This window comes from Danio aesculapii, chromosome 8 (genome assembly GCF_903798145.1).
Source record: "Danio aesculapii chromosome 8, fDanAes4.1, whole genome shotgun sequence".
Classification (NCBI taxonomy): domain Eukaryota; kingdom Metazoa; phylum Chordata; class Actinopteri; order Cypriniformes; family Danionidae; genus Danio; species Danio aesculapii.
In genome coordinates this window covers 48,580,024-48,592,496 of record NC_079442.1, presented here as the reverse complement: position 1 = coordinate 48,592,496, position 12,473 = coordinate 48,580,024, and the positions used below count along the sequence as shown (strand labels likewise).

The window sequence follows — 12,473 nt, the reverse complement described above, 5'->3', positions numbered from 1 at the left end:
ATGTGGAGGATATGTCCAGTGCAAAATATATACAGTGTCCATAAAAAAAATCCAAAAATATATATATACAAAAATACAAAGTACCAAATCAACAAATTAAATATAAAGACGAATATATATATATATATATATATATATATATATATATATATATATATATATATATATATATATATATAACACAAAAACAAACCAAAGAAGAAAAAAAAACAATCAAACGTAACCACTGTATACCAGTATCCACTCACTCAGAAGATTGCTCACGGCTCTGCCACAGCACGCTCGCTAGCCAGGTAAACTGACCCCGAGCTGGAGTCTGGCATCCCTCTTTATACACCTGACTCCGCCCATTGATTGGCGTAAGCCATTCTCTAATAAGTATATAGTGAAAAGAACACACTTTCAAACTCGCCTTAAATGGCATCTCTTTAAATCTTAAATGGTCTGATCTGCTTTAACAGAACACACAGAAACATACAACATTAAACACCCATAACCTTTAACATCTTTCCTGTAAAACAGGACAAACAACCACACTGGTTGTACCCACATAAACACAAATGGTACGGTCGGACTTTCAGCGCGCGAACTCCCAAGGCGCGGCTTTTGATGTCATAAGCGCGCGCCCTTCCTTCACTCAGGTTCGCTGGTCTTGCGCTGAAGTCCGAACTCCTCTAGACAAACAAACAAAAACACGAAGACAATGTGTGTGTGCGCTCAAGTGTATGCTTCGTGTGAGACTGAAGGGGAGAGATGAACTGTGGAGGTGTGATAGTATGCCGGTGATATGATGCGTGCACTCATCAATATACCCGCCGACGGAGGAGGAAGGAATGAAGGTAAGTTTTGTGTGTGTGTGTGTGTGTGTGTGTGTGGGTGCGGCCGTCAGAGACAGAGGGGAGAAGTCTCACTTCTCCACATTATCCTCCTCCTCTCCAAGCCGCGTACTGTCCGGAAACCTGGACAAGAAGTCGGCTACCAAATTTTTTCTCCCAGGGCAATGACTTATTTTGAACTGGAAAGGTTGTAATGTCAGGTACCACCGGGTCACTCTGGCGTTAGTATCTTTCATGGAGTTTATCCAGGTAAGTGCTCGATGGTCTGTTTCCAAGTCAAACTCCCGCCCCAGGAGGTAGTAGCGGAGGGATTCCAGGGACCATTTAATTGCAAGACACTCCTTCTCTATGGTAGAATATCGCGTCTCCCTGGGCAACAGTTTCCTACTCAGAAATACCACAGGTTGCTCTTGTCCAGCTGGTCCTTGGGCTAGTACCGCTCCAATCCCTCTATCCGATGCATCCACTCGCACCATAAATCTCTGAGAGAAATCAGGGCTCTTTAACACAGGATGTGTACATAGCCTCTCCTTCAAAGTAGTCCACGCCTGTTCACAGGCGTCAGTCCAAACGACTGGATTCTTCATTCGTTTAGAGAGCAAGTCTGTTAGGGATGCTGCTGTCGTTGCGAAGTTGGGGATAAAACGTCGGTACCAGCCCATCAATCCTAGGAAGGAACGTACCTCCTTTTTGGTCCTAGGTTTTTGGCTTCTCCGAATCGCTTCTACCTTGTCCACCTGTGGTCTGAGTCCACCATTGCCCAGTCTGTACCCCAGGTAGTTGGTTTCCTTTTGTCCCCACTCGCACTTAGTCACATTTAAGGACAGACCCGCTCCTTGAATTTTCTCCAGGGCCTGTTTTACGTGCTGCAGATGGTCCACCCACGTGTGACTGAATATTACCACGTCGTCTAGGTAAGCAGACGCAAAACTTTCACAGCCCTGGAGAACACAGTCCATGAGGCGCTGGGAATGTTGCAGGTGCCCCATGTAACCCAAACGGAAGTACCGTAAACTGATATAGGCCAAGAGGGGTTCTGAAAGCAGTGAGGGGTTTCGATGAAGGATGGAGGGGCACCTGCCAGTAACCTTTGCACAGATCTAGTGTGGTTATGTAGCGGGCCTGCCCTATTCTCTCCAGCAAGTCATCGATCCTCGGCATAGGGTAAGCATCGAACCTAGATTGAGCATTTAGTTTTCTGAAGTCAACACATATCCTTAAAGATCCATCCTTTTTAGGGACGATGACTATGGGACTGCTCCATTCCGATGATGATGGTTCTATTACTCCCAGTTGCTTCATGGTTTCTAGTTCCTCCTTCAGTGGCTTTAACAGTTTTTCAGGAACACGATATGGTCGTTGTCTTGATGGTGTTGTGTCTGTCAGGTGGATGGTGTGCTGGGTTACCTCCGTTCTTCCTGGCCTCTCCTGGAACAATGATGGGTAAGCATTGAGTACCTCCTTTAACTCATGTTTCTTGCCCTCCTCCAGGTGATCCAACTTCAGCTCAGCAGCTTGTCTCGGTGTAACCATCTCCTCAGCATGATCGTCTTCATCCTCCTTCACCTCTCTCACCATCAATACTTTCTCTGCTTCCTTTGTCTCCTTCCACTCCTTCAGCAGGTTGATGTGGTAAATCTGTCGACTTTTCTTCTTCTCTGGATGGAGAATCTCATAAGTGACTGGCCCCATCTTCTTTGTCACTTCATATGGCCCTTGCCATTTCGCCAGAAGTTTGTTGGTGGACGTTGGTAAAAGCAGTAATACCTTTTGTCCTGGCTGGAACTGGCGAAGACGACTTCTTTGGTCATACCATGTCTTCTGCTTTGTTTGTGCCTCTTTAAGGTTTTCCACAGCCTGCTCCCTGTAGGTTTCCAGCTTGTCTCTCATCTTTAGGATGAAGCTGATGATGCTGCCGTTCTCCACTGCTCCAGACGGTCTAGTCCACGCCTTCTTCAGAATATCCAGCGGACCCTGGACTGGCCAGCCATACATCAATTCGAACGGTGAGAAACCTGTTGATGCTTGTGGTACCTCCCTGTATGCAAACAGCAAAAATGGTAACCATTTGTCCCAGTCTCGTCCTGTATCTGATACAAACTTCCTCAACATGTTTTTCAATGTCGCGTTGAAACGCTCCACCAGCCCATCTGTCTGAGGATGGTATGGTGTTGTTCTCAGTGCCTTGATGCCCAGCTGCTGGTGGAATATTTTCATCACTCGTGACATGAAGTTGGTTCCCTGATCGGTAATGATCTCGTCCGGGATTCCTACTCTGGAAAACAATGCAGTGAGAGCTTGAACAATTTTAGTGGTGGTGACTGTGCGAAGTGGGAATGCCTCCGGGTAACGAGTGGCGTAATCACAAATGACAAGAATGTAGCAATGTCCCGTACTACTTCTCTCCAGTGGTCCTACGACATCCATGGCAATACGACGGAAAGGGGTCGAAATAATGGGGAGTGGATGTAATGGTGCTTTGTCTCTATGACGAACCGCACTGGTTGTCTGGCAAATGTTGCATGTGTTGCAATGTGTCTGTACATCAGTGTACATGGTTGGCCAATAGAAACGTGTACTGATGCGAGTGTATGTTTTCTGGAATGCTAAATGTCCCGCCCATGGAAGTGTGTGTGCAAGATGTAACACAAGGGGACGAACAGATATGGGTACAACCAAACGCTTCACATCTCCTACTTGTACATATAAAACATCATCAATGACAACAAAATGTTCGTCATTCAAATTGATGTTATCAGTTTTTTCAGCTCTCACAAACAGTTTTCTTAAAGAATCATCATTTTTCTGTAGTTCAGAAATGTTATCAGGAATCTTCCAGTTTTCTGCCTCTAAACCATTCATATTAGGTTTCTGAACTGGAGACCCTAGCCTTTTTAACAGTCTTTTCTGCTGACGCGTTTTTCTTTTGCCCTTGGTTGCGCCCTGCAGCAGACTATCATCAAAGTCTGGCAGTGGCTGCAAACCAGCTTTTGTTTGGGCACGCGTTACTACAGAAAACACATTTTCAATGTCATTTAAACCTGCATAGCTCTGCTTGGTAGACAAATAGCACAATTCATTCAACACCGGAAGATCTCGACCCAAAACCATGTCAGCAGGTAAATTAGTGACCACTGCTACATTCAACATGTACATTTCATCATGTATTCCCACAAGTACCTCAGCTTTAGGATACCTCCGTATATCCCCATGTATGCATTGTACGTTAGCGGTATTAGCATAGTCAACATTGTTCACATGGCATGATTTTATCAAAGAAATAGAACTTCCCGTGTCAAGTAGTGCTTTCAGCTCACGACCATTAACCACAATGTCCAACATTTTAGCATTTTCATTCACATCACAGTCACCATTAGCATCGCCCTCTCTTGGTGCATAACAAAAACCAGTTAGTTTGGATTTTCTAGCAGGGCATACCGATGCTTTGTGTCCTTGTTGTTGACACGCATAACAGATCAGTGTATGTGTTTTCTCAGTCTCAAGTCCATGTGAATGCTGAATGTCAGTATTTTGTAAATTGTGTCGTGCTCTACCTTTTGCAGGTTGCGTGCGCAGACCGGAGCGATGAGCGTTAGCATACTGCTGAGCCAGTCGTGCTGCTACCAGTCCAGAGTCTGGCTCATGTTCTTTGACCCATGTCCTGGTATCTGGATCCATAACCCTCAGCAGTTGCTCCATGATAATCAGCTCACCGATCTCATCTTTAGAGTGAAGATCTGGTCGAATCCAGCGCTGATACAAGTGTTTCAGGCGATGATATGTTTCCGTCGGTGACTCTCCTTCTGGTGACGTAGATGCTCTGAAGCGCTGACGGTATGTTTCTGCAGACACGTTGTATTTCTGCAGAAGAGAGTCTTTTAATTGTACATAATCATCAGCACTGACCTCATCCATTGCAAGATATGCCTCCAGCGCTCGACCAGTCAGTAATGGCACCAGCCGACAGCTCCACTCCTCCCGAGGCCACTGCCACGTTCGGGCCAGACGTTCGAATCGCCGCAGATAATTCTCGATGTCATCATCAGCCTTTAAGGGTGGTAATGGCGTTTCTGGATGACTCATCCGCTGGACTCGGAGTGATGAAACTGCGGGTGGTGGTGGGGTAGGTGGGGGTGATGTCTCCCCTGTGGATACTCTACTGGGCGATGGCGTTGTCAGCTCCGTCGGCCGTATCGATTCACGAAGTCCCCGCAGCTCACGAAGAAACATCTCCTCTCTTGTTTGCTGCGCCTTGAGGAAATCCCTCATCATACTCGCCATGCCCTCACTGGACTGAGTAGAAGGCTCACTGGTGCTGGGACGCTCCGTAGCTGCCTCTTCTCCACCAGACGACAGTCTACGCCAAGCTGCGTCCTTCACAGCAGATCGTAAACCCAGCTTCCTCCTCCTCATTCTCTTCCGGGTGGCCGCCGCTTTTGACACCAACTGCGATGTAGTGAACCCAGAGTGGGCCCACTAGGAGGCGTGGGAGGCCTTAATATCACAATAAACCCAAAAACAAAAAAAAATAACCCAATGGCAAAAATCCAAAAACACAATGGCCTGACCCGGAAGTGTAAAAAAGGTGGTATTTATTTACAACGATGTGGAGGATATGTCCAGTGCAAAATATATACAGTGTCCATAAAAAAAATCCAAAAATATATATATACAAAAATACAAAGTACCAAATCAACAAATTAAATATAAAGACGAATATATATATATATATATATATATATATATATATATATATATAACACAAAAACAAACCAAAGAAGAAAAAAAAAACAATCAAACGTAACCACTGTATACCAGTATCCACTCACTCAGAAGATTGCTCACGGCTCTGCCACAGCACGCTCGCTAGCCAGGTAAACTGACCCCGAGCTGGAGTCTGGCATCCCTCTTTATACACCTGACTCCGCCCATTGATTGGCGTAAGCCATTCTCTAATAAGTATATAGTGAAAAGAACACACTTTCAAACTCGCCTTAAATGGCATCTCTTTAAATCTTAAATGGTCTGATCTGCTTTAACAGAACACACAGAAACATACAACATTAAACACCCATAACCTTTAACATCTTTCCTGTAAAACAGGACAAACAACCACACTGGTTGTACCCACATAAACACAAATGGTACGGTCGGACTTTCAGCGCGCGAACTCCCAAGGCGCGGCTTTTGATGTCATAAGCGCGCGCCCTTCCTTCACTCAGGTTCGCTGGTCTTGCGCTGAAGTCCGAACTCCTCTAGACAAACAAACAAAAACACGAAGACAATGTGTGTGTGCGCTCAAGTGTATGCTTCGTGTGAGACTGAAGGGGAGAGATGAACTGTGGAGGTGTGATAGTATGCCGGTGATATGATGCGTGCACTCATCAATATACCCGCCGACGGAGGAGGAAGGAATGAAGGTAAGTTTTGTGTGTGTGTGTGTGTGTGTGTGTGTGTGGGTGCGGCCGTCAGAGACAGAGGGGAGAAGTCTCACTTCTCCACACACGCGCAAGTAATTATTTTATTTCCAATGGAGGCACGTGGCTTGCGAGATGCGTTAATATTTTCCTGGCACTCCTAGTTGAAAACATCTTAACTTTTCAGAATGCAGCGAGAGCACTGCGAGTCATATACAGCAATGTTTTGTCAGCTTGTCATGCTATGAGAAAACGGTTGATGATCACCTAGGAATCTACGTAAATCCAAGATTTTCGTAGATTGAACGCACCCGGAGCAGTGTATTTTAAGTTTTGCAAAAATCTGATATAATAAAACACATTAAATGAATTAACCAATATACAAGGCCCGCCTTCTCATGAATGTAAACAAAAAGGACGTGTATCTGAAATATACAACAAAACGTACTTCAAGTAACACATTTCAGATTCTCAAAAATGTACAGCACCCTCTAGTGGGTTATTACTTGCGTCTTTTACACGCGCAAGTAATTATTTTATTTCCAATGGAGGCACGTGGCTTGCGAGATGCGTTAATGTTTTCCTGGCACTCCTAGTTGAAAACATCTTAACTTTTCAGAATGCAGCGAGACCACTGCGAGTCATATACAGCAATGTTTTGTCAGCTTGTCATGCTATGAGAAAACAGTTGATGATCACCTAGGAATCTACGTAAATCCAACATTTTCGTAGATTGAACGCACCCGGAGCAGTGTATTTTAAGTTTTGCAAAAATCTGATATAATAAAACACATTAAATAAATAAACCAATATAAAAATAAACAAAAGCTTGGTTACAGGTTTTCAGCGTACTTCAAAACATCTTCTTTTGCATTCAACTGAAGAAAGAAACTCAAATAAGTTTGAAAGAAGTGAAGTGGTTTTTCTGAATTTTCCTTTACGGCTGAACTGCCCCTTTAAGCTTTCCAGTGCAGTACAGTACAGTATCAGCGTTCACCATCCTCTGCCAGTCTTATCATCATCCCTAAAAATGGCTGAAGCTTATATCTGACATCCAAGAGCTGAAGGCCAGATCTCATCTTTTAGAGTTTTCATCTTCATCTCCACCCTCTCCTAGATCTGCTCGTTCTCCTACAGGCCTCGCTATCTGATCATTAGCCCCAGCACATTTCACATCCACACCGTCTCTGCACTGAAGCTGAATTACAGGCATGCACCACCACATACCATGACTTACACTTTACATTCACTGACCTACTTTTCAAAAGAGGATTTTCATTCATTTCCTCCGGAGACGGTCCTCTGCATTTAGCATGGCTATCAAACCGGCTCTGGCTCACAGCAGGGGGGGTGGGTGCACAGGCCATTGTACCGCCAGCTTAATCTGAAGCTGCTTTTTACATTAATCGAATGCATGTCTGAAGGGGAACATCGTCGATGCATGCACAGGCTGAGATATCTTGATATACTATAGATATATGCATTGCATTTGAAGGATTTGTTGGAATGATGTTTGATTTGATATTAATTTATCTTGAGAGGTGATAAAAAATTCAGGATTCAAATTGACTACTCTACTGCAGACTACAGACTACTACTGCTGTAAAATGCATCAGATCTTTTTAATTAACCTCAGTCCTGGTCAAAACTACTAAATTGTTTAGAAAATTACAGGATTTTAACTCTTAAATTGCCAAATTCATAAATGATGTCACTGATTTGGTGAAAAAACACACAAAATTACGTATTTTCAGTGGTGGAAAGAGTACTGAAAAATCATACTCGAGTAAAAGTACCATTAGCCGCGTTTCCACTATCGCGCCTAAAGCGAGCGAGCCAGGGCGAGCCAAGGCCAGTCGCGTTTCCACTATCACTTCCGGGGCGTAATCGGGCCAAAGCGGGGCTTCCTTGGGGCCAGCGTCCGGCCTTTTTCGGCCCGCCGAATACCTTGGGCCAAGGAGGGCCAACTGGGGCTTCGGGGCGGGGTTACGTACAAAGGCGGAGTTTTCCTGTCAGGTAAAGAGGAGACAAGATGCTTTCTTCCCTTACATTTGTTTTGCTATCGCGCTTGATCAACTCACTCGCCTTGCAGCCAAAATCTGTGTTCGAAGTAAATGCCGCCGAACTCGAATGTCCTTATCCAGGGATCGCTGTCTGGCCTTACACCAACAGACCACAAACAGTAAAAAAGCAATCGCTTCGGTGTTCTCCATCTTCCAGCTCTCGTAGTGATGCCAGGTTGTGTTTGTGTTTATAATTTGAGTTTTTTGTTCCCGCTGAAGTGGGCGGGTTGTGTGACGGGTTGTGTGACGTTTGATTCGGGGGACGTTCTGGGGGCGGTGTTTGCGTGACGCGCTGCGAGCAACTAGCCAGACAGTGGAAACGCGACATGATTTCGGCCTCATTTCTCAACCTCCCGGACTATTGGCCCGGCCTGGCCCGATTAAAGCCCTGGCTCGCACTGGCCCGATAGTGGAAATGCGGCTATTACTTGCTTAAAAATGTAGTTCGAGTAAAAGTATCTGTTGTAAATCCTACTCAAAGTGTGAGTAAAAAGTAGCCATTTCAAAAGTACTCTAGGCTAGTAAGTATCATGCTCTAAAAAGCTGATGCATTTCCATGTAATTTGTGGATGTGTAAACGTAACATTCTGTAGTGTATTTAGTTATAGCCCAGCAGGCACACAACATCATAAGATATTATTATTAGGTTAGATTTAGGTCGTGATGCCAGGTGACCAAAATTCAATGTCTAGCCAGCGTCTAAGGACAATGTTATTTTGATGTCCAATAATGACGTTGACACTTGGTTGATTTTCGGTTGTGTTGGAAAGTGACCAAAAACCAACGTCGAGTCAACATCTTAAACCAACATCATATTGACGTCAAATACTGACAATTATTCCTTAGGTATAGCAACCAAAATCCAACGTATGATAGACGTCATAGTGGTAACGTCCACACAACGTCAAGCTGTAACATCATTGGATGCTAATATTTGGTTGATTTTAGGTTCAGGTACAGCATCAATCTAACATCATGTTGACCATTTCGGTTATCATCCAAACAGTCTCTGGGTCATTGCGTGTAAAGATTTTGGACGTCTTCTTGGACACTTTTAATGCTTCCAAACAGTTTGCTGCCATTATGAATCAGCCATGTCTTGAGGTAGTTCATTATGAGGCGATTTACCTGCTATGTGTGATTTGATTGAACAGGAATCACCGGACTGATTTTTCTGATCCCCATAGACAAGAAAAAAATAAAGTAGTGACTGCAGATTGAAGGAAAGTAGTGGAGTAAAAGTACTGATACTGCACTAAAAATGTACTCAAGGGAAAGTAAACGTACACAGCTTTAAAACTACTTAATAAATTACAATTTCTGAGAATTGTATGTAATTTCTGAGTATTTGTAAATTGTTACTCTACACCACTGCGTATTTTTAATATAGAAAGTAATTGTGGACTGGATTTTTTTTACCTTTCATCACAGTTTTGTACATGTGAACGATAAGTAACAACATTAGCTTTGATGCATTGTTAGATTTTCATTTTTTCTCCTTAATTTACTGTTGGTGGCTGATTTTACCCCATTGACTACAATTATAAACACATTTGATGGTGCATAAATACACAGTCCATTTACTCCATGTAGTTCTGAGAGCTGAGATTCATATTTTGGTTTTCTCAGACACATCAAGGTAAGCACACAAAGGTCACTCTCACAGACACACATACACACTTTAATTTGCTGTTATACTCCATGCTCCAAATCCAGAAACTAAGCTTTTTTTTGCACAGGACTATCTAAAAGGGTTAATGGTGCCAACTGATGATCAACAGTAAAAATGACAAATTTGACCTCGTCCCAACAGGGGAAAATCACCAACAATCAAAAATGCATGATTATATGGTGTCATGGGTTTTTAATAATAAAAAGTGGTTATAATGGAAGTCAATAGGGCAAAAACAGCAACCAACAGTAAATTAGGGAGAACAAATAAGATCAATCAAAAACAATGCATCAAAGGCAATGCTGTTTCACATGTCTTGTCTTCAAGTCTTTGATTAAAGGTAAAAAATAATAATAAATCCAGTCCACAATTACTATTGATATTGAAAATACGTCGTTCTATGTGGGTTTTTTTCACCAAATCAGTAACGTCATTTGTGAATTTGCCAATTAAAAAGTTAAAATCCTGTAATTTTCTAAGTAATTTAGTAGTTTTGAATAGGACTGAGGTTGATTTATGCAAACAAATTTGAAAAACATATTTATCTGATACATTTTACAGCAGTTACATTCAGTGGATGTTTTCATCCTGAACATAACAAAAGGATAGTAAATTTACCAAGAGTGTATCGTTGATAAATTTCAAAGCATTTTCTCAAAATATGTGTCAAAATAAGATTTGTCAACAAAAATCATTCTGCTAGCTGAAACACAGAAAAATTGATGATCAAATTAAGACACAAAATCAACCCAGAGTGGACGAAAACATCCCCAGCAGCACATAAGAGTTAATGCATGCAGTTGCATCTTCAAAACATTCATCTAAGATTTTGTTTTCTTAAATGGCTAAGAAATTGTTTTTTTTTTTGAGGCTATGCATTGTTTTATTCCTGTTACTTAAAAAAAAACGCATGCACGTTTAGCCTTCAAAACTATATTTTAAAATAAAAGTATACAGATTTATGATATTATTTTAGATTAATATTAGATATTATTTTAATGCATTCACAAAAGTAATGGATTGTCTTTTATTAAGAACGTATTAGATTTCTGTTGTTTGTTTTATTTTGAAGCCACAATGCACAAACATTTCCAAAGAGCAGCAATGACTGCTTCATATTTATCAGGGAAGATGCATAGGGAGCTAGGCATATACAGTAGGAGGACACCCCTCACAAATCTCTTTGAGATAATATTCTCTAGGATGCTTAACAATATTATATTTGTGCATATACAGTACATTAGTCACCACTGAAGCCAAATCTGAGCTAATCTAACAGCCCAAATAGTAACTAACAGTCAGATAATTAGTAGACCAAATTTGTATGTTAGGACAAAACATTTAATAACAATTTAAAAAGAGGAAAAATATAATCAAAAGACTAAAAATATAATAGTAATTTGTTGTTGTTGTTTTTTTGCAATATTTTGCATGAATTTAAACGTATTTTCTTTCTTTTTCCTAAAGATGTTCGGTGACTAAAATATTATTTTAATAAACATACCCATTTAATGCATCAGTTTTATTCAAATGAAGCAAAATGCATGACCTATATTCACTGAAAAGTGGATAACAATATTTATCTGATCAACAATGTATCTATCTAGTAAGTCCTGCCTAAAAAAAATGTATTTATTTATATAATTTAATGTCATATAATATTATTCGATGCATATTCCTAGTATCTCAACAGAATGCATGCATGTACGCCTAAATAATATGCGATTTTGATAGGGGAACACATCAAAGCATGCAAAGCCTGCAATCACGAAGGTGCTCTAATGATAAACTACCATATATCAATCCAGGACATGACATAGCAACACTAAGATACATCAGCAGCAATAAAATTAGACTGTAATATTAAAATAGCAATGCATTATAATGATTCCTGTTTAATAATGCATTCATATAACAAATGAATCCAGTATAACCCTAGCAGAGCTTCAGTCAATCTGACCCACAAAGAAACACATCTGAAAGTGGGCACATCACAGCGAAATGAAAAGTGACAGTAATTCAGCATCTGATGTAACGGTATTGACTTGATGAAACCACGACCCCTAACTCGTGCATTTCAGCAGCGGAATGCCATTCACGAGCCTTTCACCTGCTAATATCCATAGCCTGTTTTCAGGTGTGTCTGTACTCACGGTGATGCGAGGGATGTTCTTCTTGCCCTGGTATCCGGACATCTCTGCTGATCTCAACTGTAATAATGGTTCCCGATGCGCGTTTGGAGAAGCGACGCCCCGCAGCTCAATGACACCCGCCGCCGTCGGCTCTCAACAACCGGGATAAAGCGATGGTGGAGCTTCCAGAGCGATCCTGCAGCGGCTATGATGGTGAATTGTGAGATTTCCCCCTGTGTTTTAGGTGACGGGCTCGTCTCTTCTTCTCTCTCGTGTTCCGGCGCAGAAGCAGGAAGATTCAGACAGACACTGATGGAGATTTACACGCCAAAGCCAGCGTGCATGCGCAACAC

General features: G+C 42.1%; 1 protein-coding gene across 1 annotated transcript in view; it reads right to left on the bottom strand.

The window, feature by feature from the left end:
• The window catches only part of dpysl2a (dihydropyrimidinase like 2a), a 74,774-nt gene extending 62,301 nt beyond the window's left edge, over nucleotides 1–12,473 (bottom strand). The window contains exon 1 of the mRNA XM_056464114.1: nucleotides 12,142–12,473. Within this exon, the coding sequence (XP_056320089.1) occupies nucleotides 12,142–12,183 (42 nt within the window). The 5' untranslated portion in view covers nucleotides 12,184–12,473. The remainder of the gene's footprint in view (nucleotides 1–12,141) is intronic.